The sequence below is a fragment of the Grammomys surdaster genome, unplaced genomic scaffold (genome assembly GCF_004785775.1).
Source record: "Grammomys surdaster isolate TR1022 unplaced genomic scaffold, NIH_TR_1.0 225, whole genome shotgun sequence".
NCBI lineage: Eukaryota > Metazoa > Chordata > Mammalia > Rodentia > Muridae > Grammomys > Grammomys surdaster.
Genome location: NW_021604670.1, coordinates 6,862,857 through 6,889,904, shown reverse-complemented (window position 1 = coordinate 6,889,904; position 27,048 = coordinate 6,862,857). Strand labels below are relative to the sequence as shown.

Here is a 27,048-nt window from a genome sequence, read left to right as displayed (position 1 = left end):
CTGTGGCTCAAGGCCAAGTCTTAATAAAAGACACCACGCCTTTATGGTTTTGCTCATAGTGTCTATTTAGGAGATAATCAGACTTAATCTATCTGTCTTCAGAATCCTTCATCAAGTGAGATTATAACCACCCCTCCATCTAGTTTGAACTGAATTTAAAGCTTTGCACATGTAGACAGTCTATATTGGTCCTCATCCTATTCTACTACCCTTTGACCCCAGGTTTTTAAAACAACTAATCAAGCTGTGTACATATGTATTTTTTTTTAACTACCAAAAAGGATGAGTACTTTTAAACTGTGAAAGTAGTAAGTGGTAATTTTTTTTTTCCTGTTATTCAGAGGGAAACTTGGAGTCAATTTTATTAAAGGTTAAAGCAAAAAAAAAAAAAAAAAAAATGCCTGGACAGGTAAGCTGTAGATCTTGGCAACCTCCTGGAGGAGGCATGGAGGAGAGAGAAGGTGACATTGTATGAGTTAGGCTGGTAAGTAGATCAGCCACAGGAACTCAGAAAGGCAAGCAAGAACCCCTAGTACTGTGTAGAGTCTGTACTAGGAGGCAGGAATTTTCTGAGAAAAGCACACTATCTCATTAAAGGGATAATTATTCCTTCTATATCTCTTTAGCATGGCTTTTGGTGAACCAACCTCCCTCCCTCCCTCCCTCCCTCCTTTTTAGTCTTTTTGGCCTGGTGATTAAGCGCCCAGCTGGGTTAACTCTTTAGGGAGGAGCCAATGGTATGTCTCTATCTAGGAGTGGATTCCAATCCTGTGTAGGAGGCAACTTTCCTTAATTAGCCTTCAATGCTACTGTAACATTCTCGCCTCTGAGACAGCCATGAGATTACTTAGGATTCAGACAGGGAATTAGAGTTACAGCCACTCCTGGCTTTTCTTTTCCCACCCAGGTCAAGACCAAGGACATTTTGGCTTGTGGCCTAAGGCATGCATTGAGGCCACATTCCTAAACTGCATGTCTCATTTCTGTCTGCTGTGCTACAGAGGAAACTCAATTGCCCTTTAGGAGATTGGGTTCAATCTAGCTTGGCTTTTTTCTTTTGGGTAGGGTCACTGGGCGTGTCAATTAGGACTCACCTCCAGTTGTTCCATCCTGGGGACCTTGAAAATGCCCCTCCAGTGGTTGCACTGCTTTTAACAGCCAGATGTGGGAGAGAAAGAAGTTCTTGACTGGACAGAGCCTGAGGGAGAAGCAAAGGCAAGAGTTCTTAACATTACAAGCCCCGAGCAGAAATGCAGGAATAGAGCCAAGGACATGGCACAAAGTTCAAATCCGAGTCTCCGAGAATCCCTGCATGGCTCCATCCTTGATCCACTGTGCTGCTCCTTATGTTCCCATTGATCTGGAAGGCTGGTCTAGAGGGTGATGAGCCTGGGATCTGATGGGGGGCCCTTTTGATAGCTGTTGGAGTGGTTAGAATCACCTTGTGAGGCCCCTACAGATGCTTGGTCCTGGACCATAGTTACCTGCTGTGTCCTCAGAGGAGCTTCTGTAGTATCTCCATAGAAGCTACCAAACCTGCTATTAGACATTTTGAGCAGTCCAGTCTCTTCATGGCCACCACATATTACTGGGGAAGCTGAGGTCACCCCTCGTGGGATTCTTGGTCTCATTCATAAAAGAATTTAAAACTAGACTCAAAAGAAAGGGCAATTTTATTAGATTTTGAAAGAAAAAACTCCAGGCCAGGAAGCTGTAAGTCTCCTCAGCTGCCCGGAGGAGGAAGATAGAGGAGAGAGAAAGCCATGTTGAGTTAAGCCAACATGGAGGTCAGCCATGTGGTGGACAAGCTGCCATAAGGCAGGAGGGGAGCTTCAGAGAAAGAGTGAAGTAATAGAGTCCCATAGAGAGAGGGTTTAGGCTCTGGCCAACATCTAAAAGAAAGGCTGAAGAAAACAGGCACACTGCATTTCTGGGTCAGGGTGGACAGATGCAGTGGCGTCGCATGCTGCTCCTACAGACATGATTTTCATCATTTTCTGTTTTTTAAAAAGTACATTTTTAGGGGGTCCCGATGAACAGTAGGAAACTGTAGGATTAGAAAGCCTTAGCAATGTTAGGTTGCTTGAGAGATTCTTCCAAGGCCTGTTCTTAATTTTCTCTGGGATGTAGAGAGAGCTGGGGTCTGAAATCAGACCTAGATGAATGGAATTTGAACAAACTAATGCCAGGGAAATTGGAATCCTATTTTTAATGTGAAAAAGAAAAGTTTCTGTGCACAACCCTTCCAAGTGTTTAAAATAATTCTAACGCTTGCTTTTCCTATCTTATAATGTGATGAACATCTTTCCAAATTGCTGTTTACAAATTTGCTTACACCAGTATTAACAAATTCAGGATATCCTGTAATGTTAGATGTGTCATGGTTTAACCATTTCCCTACTGGAAAACATTTAGTTTCCCTCCTTCCCTCCCTCCCTCTGTCCCTTTTTTCTTCCTTTTCTTCCTTCTCTTCCTTTTCTTTCTTTCTTTCTTTCTTTCCTTCCTTCCTTCCTTCCTTCCTTCTCTCCCTCCCTCCCTCCCTCCTTCCCTCTCTCTCTTTCTTTCTCCCTCCCTCCCTCCCTCCCTCCCTCTGTCCCTCCCTCCCTCTTCCTTTCTTTCTTTCTTTCTTTCTTTCTTTCTTTCTTTCTTTCTTTCTTTCTTTCTTTCTTTCTTTCTTTCTTTCTGTTTCAGATAGCCAACACAATACAATGTCTTTCTTTTGAGTATGTGCAAGGGCTGACTGTAGGAGGATTTCTTCATTTAAAAGTTTTACAGATAGTATAAAATGGCTTTCCACAAAGACTGAGGCAGTGTTTGCTCAATGTGAGTGTGTATGTGTCCCCATACACTCTTCTGGGTGTTAGGAATCTTATCCAGTGGGATTTGCATGTCTATATTATGTTTTCCTTTTTTTTTGATATTTATCCTGTCTATCATCTAGGTTATAAATAGTCTGTCACTGCAAGTTTTTATTCTTTAGAATCCTTCTCACTAGTTTTCTTGAAACTAATTTTAACTATATATTGATTTCTGTTTATTTTTTTTCTATTAATTATTATTTCAGTATTTATAATCACTTCTGAATAATTATACTTAAGTTCTTCTGTTATTCATGTTGATCCCACATTTCTTATTTACTAAATTCTTTCTTGTGTTTGTTTATATTAAAAATATATAACTTGCATATTATAAAATCAGTCAGCATTTTAAAATACTATATAAACTGATTTTTAGTGTACTTCCAGTGGTATACAATCATTATGACTTATCTATTTTATGCTTGGCCAGAAGCCAGGATCTCAGACATGCTAGGCATGTGCTCATCATAGAGCTGATATTCCTAAGTTCCGCCATGTAGAATGAGGCAGAGTGCAATCCTGAGACCTGGTTTATTATCTTTAGTGAGTTTGTGTATTTGGAAGAGTCAGATTCTAGGGAGGCTCTGAGGAGACTGACTTTGACTCACTCAGCAACTGAGGCTGGACAAGTCCCAACTATTGTAGGTTCTTCAGCTGATCATAGACTAGCTTCAGTTTCCATGCTGAAACTCTCTGGGTCTTTGTAAAGGACAGTGTTGCATGGGAGGAACAACTCTTTGTGGTTCAGGTTCTTCACAGGCTCGCCTCCTAATTCTGAATAAAATAAGTGGATAAAGCATTTTAAGGATCAGATCATTTCAAGGTTGTGAATATTGAGAAAGCTCCCATCTAAGTAAGGGAGGTTTGGATATTTAGAGCAGCAATCAAGAAGATTGTTCGAAGAATACCAGTGATCCTAATGGACAGAAGTGGCCTTCAGGAGGTACCCATAAACCCTCCTGAGACAGCATGTGTTTCAGCTTTTGTCTTGGCCTCTCTGGGGTGGGCTGCTCTAGGATTGTGGTGTATACCCTTGCAGATGCCAACCTCACCAAGAAAAGGATCGGGCCTTGGTCAGCAGCCATGGAACTGCAAACAGCTTTGCAAAGCAGCCAGTGAGGAAACATCTGTGTGCCTTTGGAGATCACCCTGTACCTCCCACTGCTGTGTAAAGACAAGCGGACACTTTCATATTTGTGTACTCTGAGCAAATCCTGTGACTGGCCTGTGGGGTCCCTAGACCTATCATTATCACCTGTTCTGTCACTGTCAAGGAAGGTTCTCAGCTAAAGCACAGATCCAGTCCGTGTAGCATTGCAATGAAAGGCTCTTGGTGTGAGTCTGTGACACTGGCCCTGTTTTCTCTGCCCATCCCCACCCCCAGTTGTGTATCAAACTGTCTGTGTTAGCATGAAGTATTTCTCTTATAAAATATAATGTACTGTGTACACTATAACATTTTTTATATACTATAAAAATTTCTCTGCTTAATTTTATTGAGTCACAGTGAGATTAACTGGTCATTTTGTTGCATGAGGTAAAGTACCATGAAACTGTCACAGTCATTAAGGAGTATGTGAGCAAAGCTAATCTTTGACAGTCATCCAAGAACATACATAGTACATAGAAGAAATAATCTCTCTCTCTCTTTCTGTATGTGTATGTGAGAAAGAGAGAGAGAGTTTGTGTGAGAGCAAGCGAGTCTGAATGTGAGTGGATTTGGCTGTTGGTGTGCATGCAGGAGACAGGGCCAGTGCTGGGCCCTTCTCACCCTATTGCTCGCCACTGTATCCTTTTGAGATAAGAGTCTTTCACTGAGCCTATCCATGCTCTACACCATTCTCTGCCCTGAGTTACTGACACACTCTGCTGTGTCCACCCACTTTGTGGCTTCTAGGAATGGTGACTCAGGCCCACTGAGTGCCAGGAGCACTTTATGTAGTCTTTCATTTAGTGTGAGGACCCTTTATAATGGGTTCATACATTAGAGACTCTGTACACATATGATCTATGTCACAAAAGGTTCATCAGTGACTCTGTCCTTGCATGGGCATGTAAGAGGATTCATATGAAAGGAGAAAACTACTATTGAAAATATTATGGAAAATTCTTCAGCTGGAAGGGAAATGTTGACAGTCCCAGAAGAATCTACTTAGAAACTAAACCTTGGGACTGTCAGGAACAGTGCTGAGAAGTGGGAATATAATATGATCCATGCATCTGACTTACAAATGGTGCTCAAATTTTCTCATAGGTGGGAGTACAGAGATGACTTAGTGGTTAGAGCACTGGCTGTGCTTCTGTAGGACCCAGCTTTGAGTCCCAGCCACCCACCTCAGGTAACTCATAACTACCTGTAACTCCAGCTCCAGGGGGATCTAACAACTTTAGCCCCTGTGGGCATGCACACACACAAATGAAAATAAAATAAATTTACATTTCTGTTTGATAACTAGATTTAAAAAAAGTAAAAGAAATGGATACTAATATTAATAATGAACTTTATGTTACCCCAAATATCAAAATACAATTTTAACATGCAGTCATATTTTATGTTTCTTCTGATTTATTTTTTCTGAGATGGAGTTTCTCTGTGTAGCCGTGGCTGCCCTGGCACTCTCTTTGTAGATCAGCTGCCCTTGACCTCACAGAGCTCCTCCTGCCTCTGCCTCCCGAGTTCTGGGATTAAAGTTGTGCACCACCTACGCCCAGCTCCTTCTGAGTACTTTTAAAAGTAGTTTTGTGTGTATAGATGTTTTTGCATGCACACTATCTATGCACCACATGCATTTCTGGTTCTCACGGATACCAGGAAAGCATTGGGTCCCTGGAATTGGAGTCACAGATGTTATGTGTGTGCTGGGAATCAAACCTGAATACATGTAGCACATCTGGGTTTAGACTAACCGCATTACCCGAGTGCCCAGTAGCCAAGTAATGGCCACTGCCATTGACTGTTGTCTAATGTATAGCCCAATCCTTTGTCAGATGGAAAAATTTAAATACCTTAAAAATGTACAATTACTCACAGCTCATATAAATGCCCCAAATTATGGGAGGCTTTCCTGACCCTAAAGTTAGTGTTGATGGACTATCCCTCTGTTCCGTATGGTATGACCAATGATATATTATGCACTTAGGAGAATGCTTAACCTATAGTAGATGTTCAATAAATGTTAGCAAACATGATTTTTAGGTTGCTTAAAAGTCGGTAGACCATTTTTATTTCTAAGATTTCTTTCTAGTTTGTAAGGGAGACTTATTTTAAAAGAGTACTTATTTTTTCTTTTTGATATATTTATTTTATTTCTTACAGAATAAGGAAAAACTTTAAAGTGTAATTCCTCTTTTTATTAATTCTTTTTTGATTTAATGGCTTTTGTTCTGCTTTAATTGGTCCCCTGGCCTGCTCTTTTGAGTGGTTGATCCATTTCATATGTCTGACTATTTTTCATGGTCTGCTAATATTTACAAATGACGTGATCATTTATTCTGGGTAACTGATGTGGTCAGTGTCTCGCATTATGTGGGATAATGTTTGACTTTTTTTCTCTGATTGATTTTCCCCACATGTGTGTAGGGAGGTGATTGATAGCTGGTTTGATTCCTTTTTCATGCCTGGGTCTCGGATGTGCTAAAAAGAGAGCTGAGCATCTGTAGGTGGCTACTGTTGAGTGTGAGTGGAGGGAGGTGTAGCTCATTAGAGCACTGGCTAGGATGGGTGAGGCTCTCATTTCTGTATCTGACATCATGAGAAGGAAACACAGGAGTAAGCAACTGCTTCTCATACTCATTTTAAGTCTGGGACATTTAGCTTATTATTATATTTTTTTTTACAGGAATATGTCTGGTTTGATGAAAGCCCTTATGAAATTATTACAGATGCAAGCATTGAGGGAAGGACAAAGTGGGGAAAAGGACATTCGGGGTATATATTCTATCAGGTAAGTCTTTGCTCCTGTTGGTTTGTGTTATTTGATTTCAATTAAAGATTACATTTAGTGTGTGCATGCGTTCGTGTGAGTGCACGAGCGTGAGTGTGCATACATTTGAGTGTACACCTGTAGGAATATGCATGATTGAGTGTATGTGAGTGTGAGTGAGTGTGTTGTGCATGCGTAGAAGCTGGAGGCTAACTTCTGGGAGTCATTGTCTCCTTCCACTCTGTGGGTCCACACATCAAAGCCAGGTCAGCAGGCTTGGCATCAGACTTGACCTTTAAGCTGTTGTGCTGTCCTTCCCTTTCCTTTTCTATTTAAAGGAATTTTTACACCATTATCTAAATTATGAAAAAGATATACTTCCTTAAAGATTTGGTTCTTAAACCAGAAGGATATACACAAAGTTGTGGGGCCTTTATTCCTCAGGAAGTGACTGAAAGACACAGAGGAATGGTGGAGTTGACAACACGCTGAACATCTCCAGTGTGCTTTCCAAGTTGCTCCTTTGGACCTGAAATTTGTTACTCAAAATTTAAGTGGCTTTTTTTTTTCTGCTTTATAATAACTGCCACCAGGTGACAATCTCGGCACTTGGTAGGTAGAAGCAAAAGGGTCAACACTTCTGAATACAGGAGACCTACCTCCACAACAACAACATGTTACTGCTTTCTCTCAGAACTTTGAAACCCAAAGAGCTCATTGAGCAAATATTTTTAAAGCACAGGGGTTTGTATGGGGCAGGAAGGCCAGCTTCTTCATGGAAAATAATGGGAGACACTTGTTTGCAGGGTCAAGGTCTAGTGCTTTCTCCTTGTTGTCTGTAGAATGTGATAAGGTAGAGTTACTTTGAAAGGAAAATACACAGCAGTAATCACAGAATGCACTGGCTTTGTAAGGGCTTTTCTGTTGAGGAGGATGTGCTACTCAGTTTGCAATGATGATGTCACACAGCACCACAAAGCCATTTCTGAACAGAAAGGTTCTCAGCAAAGCACCCAGAGGATGTGTTTCACTAGTTCATGTTGACTTAGGAACTTGATATAGTAGACGTGTTTTTATTTCAAAGAATGAGGGTATAGGACCATAAATCGGGGTTGGCTTCGGGGTTAGGGTGGGGATGCTTACCTGGGCTGTGGTGATTTGAGCTCACAGCACCTGTAGTTTAGAGTCGACCTTGGCCACAAGTCCTGTGGGCAATTCTGGAACAATGTTGCCTGCTGATTCTCTATGCTTGTGGTGCTTTCTGCTTGGTCAGTGAGCAGTGTCTGGTCCTGTAATGTTAATGTTGCCTGTGGTCGGTCTCATTTTTGTGAGTGTATTATCTAGGGCTTCTTAGGCTATTTTTAAAAACAAGGTCAGATTGTATTTTACATAATATATAGAAAAATTAGAAAAATGTGATGTATGTTTGTTTGTTTGTTTATTTATTTATTTATTTATTTAGTTGTCCTGGCTGGTCTCTAACTCACAGAAATCCATCTTCCTCTGCCTCCCAAGTGCTGAGATTAAAGGCATGAACTACCACACACAGCCTCAGTGAAAATACTGTAAGAACTTATAGTGTATGGGGCAAGTTTTCCAAATGGATAACTATTTCTTCCCCCTAATCTTTCTCTCCTCCCTTTCCTCTTTTCTTCTTTCTCCTTTTGCTTCTTCCTTTCAGCATAATAGTAACATAAGGTTTGTAATGCAAGGTGTTGCTCACAGTCTGCTTTTCCTCTCTCACCTCGAGCAAAATTGGTCTGAAGAATCAGCAAGCAGACAGTAGTATTTCTCGAGAGGCACTTGACCTACCTCATCTTTAAAAGAAATTCAAAATTTTGGCCTAAATTTTCAGGATAGACTATAATTCCATTTCATTGTTGTTCCATTATTTATTCATGTTTCTATAGAGAAGCTACTAAGGGCTTTTTATCATTCTGCGTGACAGTTTTATTGAGGTATAATTCACAGATCACGTGAAGGACACATTTGAGCTGTACAGTTCAGTGCTTTCCATTCACAGTTATGCAATTTTCACCGTAGTTAAATTTAGAACATTTCTTCCTCCCCCAAAGAAATTCCTCATCCCATTAGCAGTCAGTTTATATGTCCCTCCTACCCAGGAGGGTATTTTAAATCTTTGGTTCTCCATATTGCCTGCTCATCAGAACCACCTGGGTATGCTTTAAAAGAAACAAATGTGACACCATCCAAATACTTCACTGGACTAGAGTCTCTTCGAGGAGCCCCACTCCTCTATTAAATGCTCCCAGGTGGATCTGGTTCTCAGTGAGCACACAAGGCAGTAGGCTGCTATCTGGTGATGCACACTAGTTGACCCGGATCTCTGCATAATTCTAAGGTGGATGCCAGAGATCTGACAAGCACCCAGGTGATGCTGCTGCTGCTTTCTCCCACCCTCACCAAGGAGCAGAGCCACTGTAGCATGCACGAGCAGTGCCTGGGAACTTGGGCTGCACTGCAGACTACTTAAATCAGAGCCTGCATTTTGGAAGATATTTGTAGGTAAATATCTTCATGGGCTCATTAATGTCTAAGGAGTATATGTTTAGATGTTGGTAACGTGAACTATTCTATTATACTGAAACAGTATGATTATATTTATTTTCATACTCATTGTCCTTGCTTCGTGTGATTGACTTCACCCATCTGTCTCGTCTCACCTGCTGTCCCTTCTAGAATTCATTTTGTCTTATTACTGGTTCTTCTAACCCTGGTCTTATTTTCACACGGGGAAAGGTACAGGGTGTGACTAGGGAGCCCCGGTTAAGGAATTAAGGAGAAATGGGTATGAAAGGTTTGCCTTGAAATAAGGTGACACTAAGAGGTTCAAATCAATCACCCGAGTTGGCATAAATCTGGTAATGTTTACAGAGAGCCCTTATGTGAATGGCTGTTTGGCATTATAAATCTGTAGAGTGTAATCGAGTGTATTAGAGTCTGAAGTTCCCCCAGAGGGGATTGTGGATGGCAGGAGCAGGGGGAAGGTAAGTCTGAGTGCAGATTCCCCTCAAGAGAGCTATGATTACCTGAGTCAAGCATAAAATTGTCACGCTGTTTTAGAGCCCTCCGTGGTATGTGTTGGTTAGCAGCATCAACCCGCCTTGCAGTGGCAGCTGGGGAGAGTGTGCTGTAAGGCATAAAAGGATTGGGAGAGACTAAGAACATCGCTGAAAGGCATGGGATTAATTTAAAATTATAGCATGGCATATAACTGGCTTTTTGCATGTGAAGATAATCTGTATTTTTCATGATATTAAGGACTTTGTCAGTGTATAGCTATGTTTTAAAAATGTTTGCTTTTTTGTTCAAATGGCTGATTAATTTGAATCATAAAAACAGAGTACGTGGTTGTTTTAACTGCGTCTGTGGAATGGCTTATGGCATGCAGGTGTGAGAGAGAATGTGTGAGGACCAGGGGCCCTAGCGAAGCTCCTGGTGGGCCCAGAGTTCAGTGGTTCTTGACGTCTGTAAGAGTAAAGAAGACTTGAGAGCTGCTTAGAACCATTGCTTCTTAGTCCTGCTTGCCAGCAAGTCCCATTCATCCTGTAGTGTTCTGTGACTTGAGTTAGCATGTTCATCCAGTTGCTTCCTGATATGGATGCAAGTCATTTTGTGTCTTCTACTTTTAAGTTCTTTCTTCAGCCCCAAGAACTAGATGTCACCACAGATGGGCTGTAAGGGCCCCAGAAGGTTTAGAGTAGAGAGGGTGTGTTGAGTGGTTTAGGTCCACCTCCTTTCTTCATTGTAACATGCATGTTCAACAGCATCAAGGGACCAAGTTTGTCTTGCCTTGTTAGCCATCTACAGTGGAGAAGCTAGGAGCAGAGCCACAGAATGATTCTAAAGAAAAACCAAGCCAAAGAGAGCAAGCAGGTGCGCAGAGGGAAAATGTAGGAGGTCACACATTCATTCAATGACTTAATTCCATGGCTCTAGTACATGCTAGTGCCTTCAGATGGTGGGTGGGTGGTTGTGGGAGCAAGAAAGGAAAAGAGTCCTAAATACACTCTTAGAAACCTGCACAGGTTGTCAGGGCTTCCTATGCATAAGGAGTTTATCCTCAGAGTTTTCCATGTGGAGTTTTGCAACCTGGGCCTGAAGCACACACTTGTGTCGGGATTTGAGTGCAGTTGATTACTTACTGATTGTGCTTAGAGAAAAAGCTGGATTAGCGTTATTATTGATGAAGTTGATCTTGCATTCTTCTTGAGCTTCCTGGCTTGATCAAGGTTGGATGGCTGTATTTTAATAGGACTTCAACTGTTGTTACTCTAGAGGACGGGAGTAACTGTGAAAAAGGTAGTAATTTGGTTCTTGCAGTTAGCTCAGGAGCTTTAACCAAGTGTAAAATGCCAAAGACTTAAGTCCCCACCGCAGTTGTGCATTAGCACTCTCTAAGGAACTTCTCAATACACCTGTAACTGAACAAAACTTACAGTGACCGTGTATTAGCCTGAGGCCCTGGTTCTTTTCAGTTTGCCTTGTAACTCCCGTGAGAAGGTCCTGTGGAGAAGAGCTAGCCTTGTTACAATGAGGCGGCTGGTGTCAGCCTTTCCAGACCTTCAGATCTTTTAACAAGTGGAAGGTTTCTCTGTGAATCCTCCTGATTAAATGCTGGCAGCGAATACCAATTTTTAAAGTATGAGGTTGGCAGACACAACATGTCTGCTCACAGGATACAGTCTGTGGACAGCAAAGTTTATGACCTGCTCTAGGGACTTAACTGTTTTCCAGACCTTTAGAAATGCCTTTCTACTTGTAAACAAATTTTAAATTAATTAACATATTATTCATCTCATTGCTAGTAAGGCATCTTTTCCTTTAGACTTTCTTCTCCCTTTGTCGGGTCTGGATTGTTGGCTGCAAGTGTGACTAGGATTTGCCAATTATTAGAGGCTAGTTTTCTCATTTGCTTTGTAATACGCTGTTTCCATGAACTTTCATCCTGTGCTCTGCTTTTAAATTTTTCTCTGCATATTCATATTATAGCAATCTTTTTACGGTCTCTCTTCTTTCAGCAAAAGTGAGGAAATAGCTGTGAATTCATGAGCAGTGACTGCTTGTTCCAGAATTTGTGCTTTATTCTGATGTGCCAGACAGTGGCTGACATGTACAAATATCAAATGTTCAGAATCCTATTCGTGGGAAGCTGTACTTTCTGGAATGAGGGAATATTTAATGACTCGGCAGATGGTGGACTCTGAAGTAGACACTGAGGTCAGTAGTCCAGGATGCTTGGACCCTAAGTGGATCGAAACTCAGTGCCCTGTGTGTGGATTTAAGTCTCTGTTTGTATTTTTTTTTTATGACTGGAGAATAAGGATTTGAGGATCCTAAAGGCCGAGATACTTTGTCACTCATGTTGATTCCCTGACTTACTGAAGTTAGGTTTATCCCCTTGGGTATCAGATACAGAAAAACTGAGAAAGAGGTACAGAAAATACTGATAGAGGAATAGAGACTGGTTTTCGGTTGTCGTTATCAAAATACAGCCCTATTTTTAATTTGGGAACTGTTTTTTCTAAGCCATAACCCTTTTGCATTTTCCCTTACTGTCTATTATGAAGGAAGACGTGACGCCAGTAACTTGAATAGCTGTTTCTCCACTGCTGACACTGTGCCATGTGAGAGCTCTGTGGTGTGCTGGAGGGACTCAAGGGGGCAGAAGGGCTGTTTAACATTCAAGGGAGAGAGAGGCCTGCAGATGGCTCAGGAGCGGTGGCCATTGGAAAGACTTTTGAGTTTCATTTAAAGAATAGAGGGGATTCATTTTTTCTATTTTCCCTTTTGATTTTTTAATGTATAGGATATTGTTTAGGATTGCAAGTCATCCTTAGTTGTCAGTTAAAAAATTATTTTAAAACATGGAGCCTCCGTCTCACCTGCTCTGGGTCTTTTATGGCATTGCCATTTTTGAATAGCATAAGTAGTGTCTGCCATGTGTGTCTGAGGAGCACACCCAGCGCCATGATGGCCACCGCTTCATTGTTCTCTGAGGGTTTAACTTTGATCACCTAGTCACTCTGTGCTCTCATTCGGCATAAGTGCCAACTTCCTGTCATAACTAAGGAGAAATCTTTGGGGAAAACACAGAGACCATCCAGAACTGAGGATCATATTAACACCAGTGTTCACTGTGATGGCTTCAAAATAGTGCTCCCCACTCCCAGTGCTTCATATCCTTAGTGGCAAAGGGGAGCCAGAAATGGCCTAGGGGTGGAGAGGACTAATTATCAGGAATAAATGACATCTAAACTTGAGTTTTCTTCCAGGAAATACAACTCAATACATTTACTGTATTAACATACTCTATTAATCTGTATACTGATATACAGATGTTTCTAAAATGAAAGGGCTAACAATTTAAACTAGTGTGGTTTTGATTGATTGTTCATTTTTGTTTGAGACCATTTAACTCTGGCTGACTTGGAACTCCTTCCATAGATCAAGTTGGCTTTGAATTCAGAGGTTTGTATGCCTCTGCCTTTCAAGTGCTAGGACAAAAAAGTGTACACCACCCAGTTGTGTGTGTGTGTGTGTGTGTGTGTGGTGTGATACGTGTGAGTGCAGTAATGTATGTACTTTGGCATGCATATGGAGGTCAGTCTTCATCTTCCAGTTTGTGTGAGACAGATTCTCTTTGGTTTTCTAATGCTTACAGCAATCTAGCTCATGGAAGCCTATGAGTGTCTGGGGTTTCTATGTCTACTATGTCTCTATAAGAGCAAAACAATTACAGACCCACCCTACTGTGTTCAGCTTTACATTGGTTCTGGGTATCTGAACTCAGGGCCTAAGGAATGCATAGCAAGTTCTTTATAAACTGAGTCATCTCTTCGCCTTAAGTTTAGAATTCATAATGTAAATTCCATTGTGGTTATTTTGAGATTGCTATGTGGCCCAGGCTGGTTTGAGGCTGTGATCTCTTCCTTCAGGCTGTAGAGTGCTGGAGTTAGAAGCATGTGTCATCATACCTGGCTGAAGTTTACAGTATCTTTTAGTGCTTCCTTTTTATTGAGGCATAATTTATATGCCATAAAATTCTTTTAAGGTGTTTCAGCTAGTGGATTTTATTAAAGATCATTAAATTATATAACTTCCACTACTACTTAGTTTCAAAACACTGTATCATCTCTAAAGGAAGTCCTATATACAAGGCTACTTATTCCCACCCACCCCTGGAAAATACTACTATTAAGTTTGTACATTTTAGAAATTTCGTGTGATAGAAACATGCAATGTGTGGCCTTGTATGTGTGGCTTTTTGGCATAATGTTTTTAGGATTTCATCCATGTTGTAACGTGGACCAGACCTTATTCCCTTCATCCAGTGGATGCATATACCACATTCTATTTCTCTCAGGTTTCTTTTGTTCATTAAGAAGTGAATTTTTAGTGTTTTGGCTTTTACATTTATTCTGAAGGTATTAAAAACAAACCTACCTTGTTCTTTATCACTGGTGAGGATACTCAAGGAAGCATTATTTCAGGTGAGAACACACCTTAGCTAACCTTTCTGGGGTGGGGTGGGAGGCGGGGGAGGGGCAGGGATGGTGTTTCCAGTTCTTCTGAGGACTGGTTAGCTGAGCTGAATGTAGCAGTTACCCTAGATAGACAGTCTGCTTTAGTGTATTGGTGCTTACTTAGCATCGGGATCTTTAAGAGACCTCTCCAGTGTTTTGGAATTTGACTTAGGAATGTATGAACATAGTTTTAAACTTTTTTCTTTTAAGTTCAAAGGGCTTATGGCAATCTTTATGTAAAGACCAGGTGGAGGAAGATGAGGAGCAGAGTGCCACAGTCACTTCTGCCTCTGAATAAGCCCAGTGGGACTAAGGAAAACAAAACCAAAAACAAACAAAAAATCAAGCCAGGCAGTGCTTGGGTGAGCTCAGGCAGCAATGCCCTGCAGGGCTATCTGCCTTCTTTGTAGTCTGATTCTTTCTGTCTGAGTGAATGTTTTGCTTCTGACTTCATTCTTCCCTTCTCTCTTTGTAATTAATATGAATGTCTTTGCTGGTGATTTTTATTAATGATTCTAGTCATGTGGGATTTGCTGCTGGGATTGACAGTCATACGTAAAGAACAAGGTTATACATATTATTCATCTTCAGCCAGCAGTCTTCCCTAGAAAATGTTGTGCAAAATTTTTTAAATATAGATACTGATATAAAAACTGCCATGGTAATTTAAAAAACATGTCCGAGGCCACAAAAATCATTCCATTTTTCTTTTTTAGCTTACTTATTGTACACAATCATGGCATATAACTGAATACAAGAAAAGTCTTAGATCCTTAAGCACCTATACCACCCCTGCCCCCAGCCCCAAGGCATCACCTTCTTAAAAGATAACATTGCATTAAAAGTCTCATCCTCAAACAGTGATCCTAGGGAAGGGTGCCTGTGAGGACAGAACCATAGTAAGGAGTGTATTTAATAAAAACCTTATATACTCCTTACCTGCCTGAAAGACCTAAGGAAAGATATAATCAGTCAAAACCGTCCAGACTAAAGCACTTTTGCTCTGGCTTTCCTAAGGCTCTCCTTTGGAAAGCACACAGATACCTGTGTTTTCAAATTATGTTACACAGTGCTTTATAATTACCACTAATTTCTCTCTTTCAGTCTTTTTTTTTTTTTGCAGTAATATCCATGTTGTAATCCTCATAACGTTTTCTTATTATGCATCTTTTAACTTATCTGCAGAAATTTAAAAAAAAAAAACCCAGCTTCTTGCCAGTGCTTTGCAATCAAAATTCTAAGCAGGTAGAGAAATGCTTTTAAAATGCATATTTGATGGAGTAAGTGCTGTGCATTGCTCTGAAAGCACCAGGGTCACAGCTGCATACATGGAAATGCACGGTGACTTGCAGGCATTGTTTCTCACACAGAAAAGGCACTCTGTGCCAGTCACTGAATTCACCATGTAAATCAAATCATAGCTTTCTGATGCTCAGAGATGAAGCAAAAGGTTGAGGTGACCCAAAGGTTACAGATAACTTTTGCTTCCTGATTTAACTGCCGCACAGCTAATTTTTTTATTCCCTCATTTCTATTAAGATTGATACATTTATTCTTGTAAAGGTGACTTCGGTTGCATACCTTATTTTATCATTGCCTCGGTGATAGTCTGGTGGAGCCGTGCATATATCTTTCTCCTTGCCCTCTGCTCCCTAATTTGAGATGCACGCATTGCTCTCCACTGTCAATAATACTAGTGAAAGGTGGGGAGCAAAGAAATATTTGCATCCAAGTCTGCAGGCTTCTCTGTGGTACCCATCCTCCACTCTGAATAGTATTGACTCTGGAACCAAACTGATTTTTCATGATCTTCTCTATTCTTTCATTTATGAGTACATAAATAAAGAAATTTGAGTTTTAAAAGATAACGTGGGAGACATATTTGTTGTGTGTGTGTATAATTATATTCATTATAGAAGTGCATTTGGCACACAATGGGAAACAAAAAAATATTAAGACAAAGACCCAACTTTTAGGCTGACTGTGGTCTCACACATAAATTCACCCTGGCTAGTGTTGATGGGACTCTTTTATTTGTTAGATATTATGTTATATACTTTACTTAGAATATCAGTAAAAATGCTTGCATGTCACAAAATAGGAAAGTGCCAGAGAATGTTCAACATACTGGTCTATGTGGCATGCCAAAGGAAAACCAAAGCGCACTAAGAGATTTACAGGCGCTGGAGGCCAATGGAGGGTGACCCGCTTGTCTGATTTGTATTGATTTTGATCTTTAGAAATGATGTTATTCTCCTTTAAGGAGAAAGCAGATCTATAGGCTATCTCAGGAGCTAGATAATTCCAATTTAATCATCCTTCTGGACATAGCACTTTACTTTCCTAGGTAGCAGACAATATAGGATGGTTTTTCTCTCTGACATAAAAATAGGTGAGGCCTTTCTTTTCACAGACATTGGCCTTAGAGCCATTCAAGCTTGCCATATAATCACAGATGGGAGCACCATCTTTGTGGTTTGCTGTGTTTGCAGGGCTTGATTGAATCCTGCGCATCCTCTGCCTGGGATTTAATGTTCATGTGGGTTATGTATCAGCTATTAGCTATCTAGCCTGAGCTCATTTTGCAGATGAAGGAACATTGCTCAAGAGAGAGTAATTCTCTTGCCAGAGATCTCATGCTTTGCTGGAGAATGTAAATTTGGAGACAGATGCGTAGCTCAGTTGCTAGAGTTCTTGCTTAGTATGTGTAGGCACTGGGTTTTATCTGCATGAATGGAGCATGGTGGTATACACCTACAATCCCAGCACTGGGGAGGCAGAGGCAGGCTATGTAGTGAGTTGGATGCCAGGCTTGGCTACATGTGACTTTGTTTTTTTGTTTGTTTGTTTTTGTTTTTTGTTTTGGTAATTCTGTGTTCCTTGCTCCCACTGTCACATCCCCTCTGTCTAGTTTCAGTTTTATTTGATACAGGGACATGACTATATAACAGTAAAAGAGTCCAAGTGTGCTGCATGGCTTGTATTAAAATCTACTACAGTGATGACAGCAATGGTAGCATCTACACTTGGCTGGATTTTCAAAATGTCCTATTCTGTGGCCACCCCCATTAGTTCCAAATGACCTGGTTGGTGGGAGGGTCAGCCATACATTTTAAACAAAGAATGGAATAAATTAACTATGTAGCTTGAGTAGCAGATTTGAGAATGATTGAATGAATGGATCAATTTATTTTAAAGAACGAGGGTTTATTTTGCTTCAGAGTTCCAGTCCCAGCTCATCATGATAGAGGTCTTATGGTGTCATGGAGCAGGGAGGGATCTGAGGCAGCCGTAGTCAGGAAGTATATAAGTGCTGATACTCAGTGCTCATTGCCCTGCCGGCTGTCTGAGCAGGAAGGGATCTGAGGCAGCCGTAGTCAGGAAGTATATAAGTGCTGATACTCAGTGCTCATTGCCCTGCCGGCTGTCTGAGCAGGAAGGGATCTGAGGCAGCCATAGTCAGGAAGTCCATAAGTACTGGTACTCAGTGCTCATTACCCTGCCGGCTGTCTCCTCCCTCTCTCCCTCCCTCTCTCCCTCCCTCTCTCCCTCCCTCCCTCCCTCCCTAGCCCCCCGCCCCCCAACGTCACTTCTAAATTAAATTTTTGGAGTTTAGATTGTGGATCTTTTCAAATGCCTTGAACTTTCTCGTTTGAATACATGTTAAAGAAGTTGACTGGCTAACAAACAACAAGTGAAAGGAAGAAAGAAAAATTTGAATAATCCATAAATTTAATAATCAAATCTTGAATATATCAAGAGTGAACTATACTCAGCCTTATGACAGTTTTACATGCTCTAATTATAATATTTTTTGATAGGATAATAACTTCATTTTCTGTCATACACAAATTAGCATCTGGGTTCTCTAATGATGTTTATTTTAGAGTAAGATTTATTTTGTAAAGGAATAATTTTATGGGTTTTTTTATTCCATTTTAAGCCTTTTCAGTTTTCTAGTGCATCCAATGCTAATTTTTGTTAAGTGTATTTCCATAAGAAGTGTAAGTTTTTGTCATGATTGATTACTTTGAGTTCTGTGGAAGGTAAAGCCTGTTCAGCTCTGTGCTTCGCATCACACATGCAGTGACTATTGCCAGGTAGTGATTCTGAACCAGAGACAGTTTTGCCCCAACAGGGACATTAGGCCGTTTTGGTTGTCAGTTCTTGGAGGAAGTTCAAGAGCTCCTGGTGGGGGAAGACTAGGTTGCTGCTAACCAAGCTGTGGAGCATAGTTTTCCCCCACTGTGAAGACTGTTTCCTGACATGCCAGTGGTGTTAAGAGTAAGTCAGTCTCGTGCGTGATGGTGGTGCAGTTTGTTTAATTAAAACGTATCCATTTGATTACCTGAGCGCAAGCCTTTGTTATTTTTTAACATGTATTCACATATTAAATTGATTCACGAGGGAGAATTTAGCTCTTTGGTTTATTATGCTTAAAAACAAAACTTTGGCTAATTGATTTTAGGTTATTTGTGTTTGAAAAAGTATAATATTAGTAATCAAATACTAATCAAGAAGACTCAATGTTTGCATTTTCTATATCACTTCTTTCAAGGTTGTCAGTTTCTTGGAATCAGTAACATACATTATTTTTTCCAGTATTATCACTTACAGTATATTCGGTTGTCTGGACAAATTAATTATCCTGAGGTCTAAATCAGTAATTAATTTGGACCTTTATCTATTCTACTTAATCTAATCTTTAGGGATTAAATTTGAGATGCTAACTGGAATTGGTTGAATCCAGTAGCTGGTGAAATAGCACCCCCCCCCCAACCAATTTCCTGCAACAAAGTGAATGGCTCCTTACATTCTGAGTGGAACCATGAATAAGAGCTGCATATGTGTGTCATTTCTACTACTTTAAAATGACTGTGTTTTGTTTCTGTTGACCTGGTTTAATTTGAATATGTTTTGAAAGAGAGATTTACTTGTCATTGTTATCTTGTTGGGGTGGGAGAGACAGGAAGAAGAATGAGGATGAGAAGGTTTAGAAGAGGCAATAGGGTTTTGGGGGAACAGGAAGAAAAGAGAGAGTAAGTGGAGTTAGGCGCTTTTTTTTTTTTAATTTTATTTTATGTGCATTGGTACTTTGCCTGCATGTTTGTCCATGTGTGGGTGCCAGATGCCCTGGAACTGGAGTTATGGGCAGTTGTGAGCTGCCATGGAGTACTGGGAATTGAACCCAGGCTCTCTTGAAGAGCAGCCAGTGCTCTGAACTACTTAGCCATTTCTCTAAGAGCTGATTTCTAAGAGAAGAATTGGAAATCGTTTCAGGGCTTTGTGATTGCGTAAAAGCTTTGCTGTTAATTTCTCAGCTTTTCTCCTTAAGTAGCCATGCACGGCAGGCACCCTTAGCTGGAGGATTAGTGACTGGTCCTGTGCAGAGCTCCTTACTCCAGCATGCTTATCAGAAGAGCAATAGGGGCAGTAACTGCCTTAGTGTTCAAGACCTTATCCTGCTGTGATTTGCTGAGTGGCATTTAGGACTTGGGAGTATTTGGACTTCATATCTGTGACATCCAGGATGGAAGGTGATTCTAGATAGCTTTACTTGCCAAAGAGTTTGGGATTGATACATATGATTTTTATGTGAGTTTTGAGGCTTGGTGTAAAAGGTTGGATGGAACTGTTTCTAAGCAGTGGTGGTAATCTGGCAGTCAGAAATAGCTTGTGTGTTAATGAGCAGGCTGCTGGCCTATGAAATAAAGGCACGGAAAAGTAGGTATACTTGAAGCAAAAATAAAGAGATGAAGGTATAATAACCAGAAATTGTGGAGGACTGTCAGAGCGATATTTAACACAAATCTCAAGTTTAACTGTGATAGATCTACTAAAGTTTTTTCTTTGTAAAAGACAGTATAAGTCAGAGGACTTCCTTCTTCAGATTTTTTTCCTTTTGTAGCAGCCGTCAGAGTGTGGAACATATTAGAATCATCTATAGAATTGCTTATGCATGAACACTATTCCTAGAAACCCCAAGGTAACTGAGGCTAGGCACTGGATGAGAACTACACTCTTACCCGTAGCTGTGGTTGGAATGAGTACTTTATGGCAGGGAGGGCTTTAGTAGATCTGCGTGGGCTATGGGGATTTGTGTTTCTCATTTTCTAGGTAATGATGCTGAGATGCTGGAAAACCCACCATGCTTTAAGAACCACGAAGAGCCAGTTGTTGTGGTACATGGCAGAATATGTGAAGAGGCAGGAGGATTAGGACTCATAGTTCAGGCTGGGTTAGACCTTTCCAAGGCTGCTGAGATGAAGGCTGAGTGGGTAAAAGCCCTTGCAAGACTGATGGCCTGAGTTCATTCCTGGAACCCACATGAAAAGTCAGATGGGGGAGTGCATCCATATTCACACTCCTATGTGGGAATGGCAATTGGAGGCAGGAGAGTTACCTGGAAGCCGTCTGACTGCTGAGCCATCAGAGTACCCTGCAGCTGAAATAAGAGCATAAAGCAAGAGCCGACTCTCAAAAATTGTCCCCTGGCTTCCACTCATGCTCTGTCGTACATTAGACAGACAGACAGACAGACAGACAGACAGACAGACAAGCATTTATAGAGTCAAGAGGGTTGTCCCTAAGAAGTTATTTCCATACTGCAGATCTGACTCAGTGGTAAAGCACTTGCTTGTCTAGCACATGTGAGGCCCTGGGCTTGATCCCTAGTATCACACAAATAAGTTCCAAGAAATATTTATCTACCTCTACTTGCTGCCAAGCTTGATGACCTGAGTTCCATTCCTTGAGGCCACATGGTGGAAGGGGACCTGACTTCCAAGCTCTCCTTTGACTTCCACATTCAGTCCACAGTGCCTTTCTCCCTCAAATGCATAAATAAATATAAAACAAAAACAAAAACAAAACCTGGTACATTTACAATTATTGTTAGGCTGTTGAACTATTGAAAAGAAAGTGTTGTGTTTTTTTTTTTCATTCTTCCTAAAGCCACATTCTTTGAGAATCTTCCAAATTTGAGATTCTCTGCTTAACAAAGCCTTTTTAGATATCCTAATGGAAATAGGACAAGTAATATAAATTTCTGTACAACAGTAGTTTTAAAGCATTTTCAGTTTGGAAGCTTTTCTATTTGAGATGGGAGGAATATTGTCTTTTCCTTTATACTAAATATGCTGGGGGATGCAGAACCATGCATGTACTGAGAAGCTAGAAAAAGTGAGGATGGACTGGAAAGATGTCTCAGTGGTAAGAACGTTGGCTGCTCTTACACAGGAATGGTGACTCAATTCCTGCACTAAAATTGAGGCTGACTATAACTCCAGGGCCAGGGAATTCAGTGCTGTTTCCTGGCCTCCAGACACTGGATGCACTGCATGTGATGAACAGACATAGATAAAATAAAAAATAACAAATGAAAAGAAACCAAGAGCAGAAGATACATGTTGCTTACAAGTAGCCTAATGTGAGAGGGAAGGACAACTTATCTGCCTGGGAAAGGGCAGGAGGAGGAGGAATGAGGACATCAAGGGGTAGTCTGGAGAGAGAGCTCCTGGATTTAGGAGGCAGGCTGAAGTCTGAGCTATTAAACTGCAGGACCCATTTTCTAATTTAGACCTCTGAGACTCTGGATTTATTTTCTTTTCAGGAGAAGAATTAGATAAAATGCAGGAAAACTCAGTTCTCATGAACCACCTCCCTAGTTGAGGAAGTGATAGTTTTGTGGCATTATAGATCCTGGGAAACGTCTGTAGCTGGTGTTGGCTTCTTTGCTGCTATATTTGGATAGAGAGAATGTGTACTCCTGAAATGACAGCTAACAATATGATTTCCTGTGTTTCTCAGAAATCCTCCTCAGCCTTTGATCACCGTGCTTGAGCACAGGCCTGATTGCTGGCCACTACTCCTGCAGCAGCTGACAGCTTTTTTCCAGCAATGCCCTGAAAGGTAACGTAAAAATAAAACAAATGAAGGACACAGAGTGGGGTGTGCTAATTTTAGAGCTGGATCCGTGTGTTGTTCTCTTTTTAACTGCTGTAACTATGAGGTTCTTAAGGAGAAGAAATGTTCTAGAGCTGGCTGTACGTTCTCTTTTCTTTTTAGCAGTAGCAGGACATGGTCTGCCAGCCTTCTTGGTTGTTGAACTATCAGTAGACAGTAACTACCTACCTCTGTTGAATTTTGTCTCACTCCCTGAGCAAGCCTGCTGTTTTAAATTTCCCTCTGTGTTTTGTTCCTCATCTTTGCTTGTTGCAGGGGATGAGGTGTCTCTCTTTTGTGTCCCCACAACAACTTACAGTTTGATTTGTAACATTTTTAAATTTATTCTTGCTTTTATTCTCTGCTCTCCGCTTTAAAACTTTCTGGAGGTTCCTGTCCCATCATCTTCATAATACTCAGACATTTATAGGTGCCTTAAAAAAATCTCAAAAGTTTGAGAACAAAACTCATGAATGAGTTGAAGGTTATCTTCCTATAGGAATATTCAGATTGCAGTATCTTGTAATCAGCTGCAAGAAGGTGGTCCAAAATTGTCTTCACCTTAAATGGTTTTTCACTGGTATAATATTAATAGTTACTAGATAGACCTTTCATCAAATCTGCCAGAACAAATAAAACCCCAAATGAATTTATAAGTATATTGGCTTCATGAAATTTCTTTGAGTCATTATAACATTACTTTAGATTTCTTTGTAACCTTCCCACTTCATTTGAGATACTGTGGTACCATGTAGCCTTGGATAGCTTGTACTTCACTGTGTAGACCAGGCTGGCCTTGAACTCAGTTCTCCTTGTGTCTGACTCCTGAGTGCAGGGATTAAATGTATGTGCTCTTATGCTGGCCCTGCAAAGGATAATTTCAATTATAAATTTGTACTATGGGATTGTGCTCTGCAAGATGGAATTGAAAATTCTGGTTACACTGTCAGATCTAATTTAGGAGCAGTAACTTTTAAGTTGTTTAGAAGGTAATACAGGCAGGTTGGTAATTTCATAAGAACAGGAGCAGTGCTTCTTCACACTTATGTGATGGAGACAAAATGTAGAGACAGTCTATTCTTTCCATGGTAGGAGTTATTGATTAAACTAGATAACTTAAGTCAGACTTATTGAACTGTCAATATATCTTCATGCTAGGTCTTTGGGGCAGTATTTATAGCAAGTTCTACTTTGATTTATTGGAAGCTTGTATTGTGATTTTACTTTCACTGAGAATTCTTTACATTACCAATGTTGTGGACTTTAGGTTGGGAACCTTAAGGTTATTAACCTAGCACATGAGTTTGAGAACAAGGACCCAAGGAGGACACATTACATGGCATATTCCAGGCTAACTGAATGTTGGAGGCAGAGGTGGGCACACAGCCCTATTGTTTGTTGTCTACCATGTCATCTTTAGTGGCAAGCACAAGTATGGAAGGCATCTTGCAGATGGAGGCCCATTGTTTCCCATCTTAAATATTCTCTATCACTTCATTGTTTGGGCCTTTTGTTTTATTCTCTTCCTGAGAGAGCAATGAATTGTCACAGAACTATGGGAAATCAGTATGAAATCAGAAAAAACATCCAGCAATTTTTAAATGGTACTTTATTATCAAGGAAGCACAATAATATTAATTTCACCTATATTTAAAAAGTTAATTTTTTTTATAAATAGTAAATGAAAACACTAAATAAAAATGAGAAAAGAACAAGGTTATATTTGGTTGATGCATCCTAATTTTTGATATCTGTAACTTTATGTAAACATGTTAATTGATTGCACATTTCTTAGAGGATGTGCTTGGTACACACAGTCTTGGTGATAGAGCAGTAAACAGAAGGCTATGGTCTGTGTCCTCATTTGGATTACAGTTTGGCAAGGGATGCAGATGCTGCACATGCCATGATAAAAAACAGTTGTGCTATGGGAGCACATAATGTTGATCTGACCACACACCGCCTGCCAGGAAAGGGAAAGGACCTCAGGAAGTCATTTTAAAGTGGAGAACTGGAGGGTGATAGAAATAGAAGGACCTGCAAGTGGGGGCCCAGTGGGGTAATTGAAGACCTGAAATGAGTGTAATGAGTAAATGGAGACTGAGGCTGGCAAGATAGGTAGAGGCTGAGTGTTAGGATTCAGGTTACTATTTTCTCATAGCACAGACTGTTTAAGTTGTTAATGATATGGCCAAGTCTTTATTTTACATTTGACGGTCATTTGACATGATGGCATCTTGGGATTAGCAATTATTGGAATATAATGAATCTAATTAGATAATAAAGATATGTTGATACATAATCTTAGTCCCTTGACTTGGAAGTTTCTTCTGAGAGGTTGTGGGCAATTATTTCATTCATCATTCAGTTTCTGTACACACACACACACACACACACACACACACACACACACACACACATCTATCTGTCTGTCTGTCTGCCTGTCTATCAATCATCTTTATAAGGATCTGGTAAGGATCAAATAAATTTGAACCATAAAGTAGAATTACTTGTATATTCTGCAGGTTAACAAGGTAAAAATAAAGTAACCCTACTTATCCATGGTTGGAGGCACTAAATCATTCAGTGGATGCCTCAACTTATGGAAAAAATGGAAGTATGTGTAATATAGAGATGCTGTTTACTGAAAAAAGATAGAAGTTAACAATAATCATTTACCATTAGTCTTAGTGACCTGAACATTATTTTTCTTCCTAAGTCGAGGGCTATCACTTGTTCATGAAAGGAAGGTCTTTCTGGCTTCTCACGGGTGCCATACTCACTATTTTCCTTCATTGGTGTCATTACTTAGTAAAATAAGCGTTACTTGTGCACAGACAGTATTATAATACAGTTGGCCTGACAGCAAGATGGCTGCTAAGAGATTCATGAAGGCCTGTAGCAGTTCTCAACCTTCCTAATGCTGTGACCCTTAAGTATAGTTCTTATGTTATGGGACCCCAACCATAAAATTATTTCACTGCTATTTCATAACTGTAATTTTGCTGTTATTATGTAATGTATGATCTGATATGTGACCTCTGTGAAAGGGTCATTTGATCCCCAAAGGGGTTGGGAACTGCTGTCCTAGAGGATCATGTATAGCAAGCTTAGTCTGTGTCTTGAAGGTGTAGAGTGAAATTGTTTTGTACTTTCTTATACTACTCAGCACGGGCATGACTTAAAATGTATTAATTATTTATTTCTCAAACTTTCCTTTAAGTATTTTCAGGTTGTCAACTGATGGAAATTAAAATTATGGAAAAAGAAATCATGGAATACTATAAATGTGAGCTGTCACAATAATAGGATGATTGTATGAGTTTATTTTATATATACTTTATCTACAGAATTTTACTATAGGTGCATGCTTGTGTGATACTCCTGGAGAATAGATCCTGATAGCTGTAATTCTAATAAGCATTCTCAGGTGGTTCTGATATTCACCATAGGCAGGTTTTGGAGTGTCACCACTATTCTAATGTGAGAGACATGTTTTTAGTTCTGGGAATCTGGCTTTGTGCCTGTTGGTCCCGAGTCAATCCCTTTGCTGGACAAGGGCTGTTTAGCCAAGATCTCATTAGGTCAAAGCATATTCAAAAGCTACTTGATGCTATCTGTGGCTGTTTACGATGTGCCACAAACTGTAGGTCAATACGTGCCACTCACTGCTTGATAGTGGAAGGAGAATTCCTGGAAAGGAGCTGTGTCTGCAAAGATAGGGCTGTAGTGCTGTGCAGAGGTTGGAATGTTGCAGGTCCAGAGTCTAATTACAGTTTATTGTGAGCTCTTGTCCACTTTCGTTTTGGCTCTAACCTCCAGTGACAGATAAAGACCTTTTGGAATTTATTAACTTCCCAGATTCCTGGCTTCCACCATCTCCAAAGCTAAACATTTCACCATAGCATCTGAGTTCTGTAGGAGAGATTGCCCCCTACCTCTCACCTTTCACCTTGCTAACTGCCTCTCTGATGTTTGTACCAATGATTTTAAAAATGACTTGAATTTTAACTTTCTTGGTTTTATTATTATACAAACTGTGAACACATTTCCTTGTTGGAGCTTGGAGCTTTTTATTTGGAGACCTAAGTGTGTATTTTTGGGTCACAGTCATATCATTTTGCTCCAGAGTAAATCTTGTCTTTTATTCCCTTGAGGTGAGAGCTCTTTCTTCCAATGACATTAGCATATTCAACTCAGTTGGTTGACTGACATGTTCCATGATTTGCAGGTCAGAAGCTTCATGTGTCCAAATAATGGCACCATTTCTGTGGTATCTCTACTGTGAACCATTGCAGTTACAAGAATATGCTAATCTTCGACTGTCCCTGCTCAAAGTCTTACTTCAGCCCAGAGGTGTTTATGAGGAAGCCCAGCCATCAGTTTTGGAGCAGCACATCCTTCAGCTGTGCTGTAACATGGTTCCATGCTTTCAGGTACTACGCCTCATTGTTCATCTTCCTACCTTAATGTTCCAGTAAGTGTTGATTATTGTTAGCTCACACTTGGTAGTTCTTGATCCTAGGTGATTGATTGGAGAAACTGGACACACTTGGGAGACTGTCTATAAATGCTGGCACTAAAAAAAAAAAAATCCAGATTTAATAATGTGTACAGAATTCACTGAGGTATAAATTAATACCATCCACTTGGAGATTAGTAGCAATGAAAACTCCTTTAGGAATCATTAGGGAAGAGAATCTTTGATCTCTTTGTACTGGATTACTAAGAAGTAGAAGAAAAACTGAACAGAATGAACTAAAACTCCTCTGGCAA

General features: G+C 40.3%; 1 protein-coding gene across 1 annotated transcript in view; it reads left to right on the top strand.

The window, feature by feature from the left end:
• Positions 1-27,048, top strand: part of Focad (focadhesin) — a 225,907-nt gene that overhangs the window by 50,232 nt on the left and 148,627 nt on the right. The window contains exons 5-7 of the mRNA XM_028773373.1: positions 6,698-6,802; positions 22,138-22,239; positions 26,504-26,708. Of these exons, the coding sequence (XP_028629206.1) occupies positions 6,698-6,802; positions 22,138-22,239; positions 26,504-26,708 (412 nt within the window). The remainder of the gene's footprint in view (positions 1-6,697; positions 6,803-22,137; positions 22,240-26,503; positions 26,709-27,048) is intronic.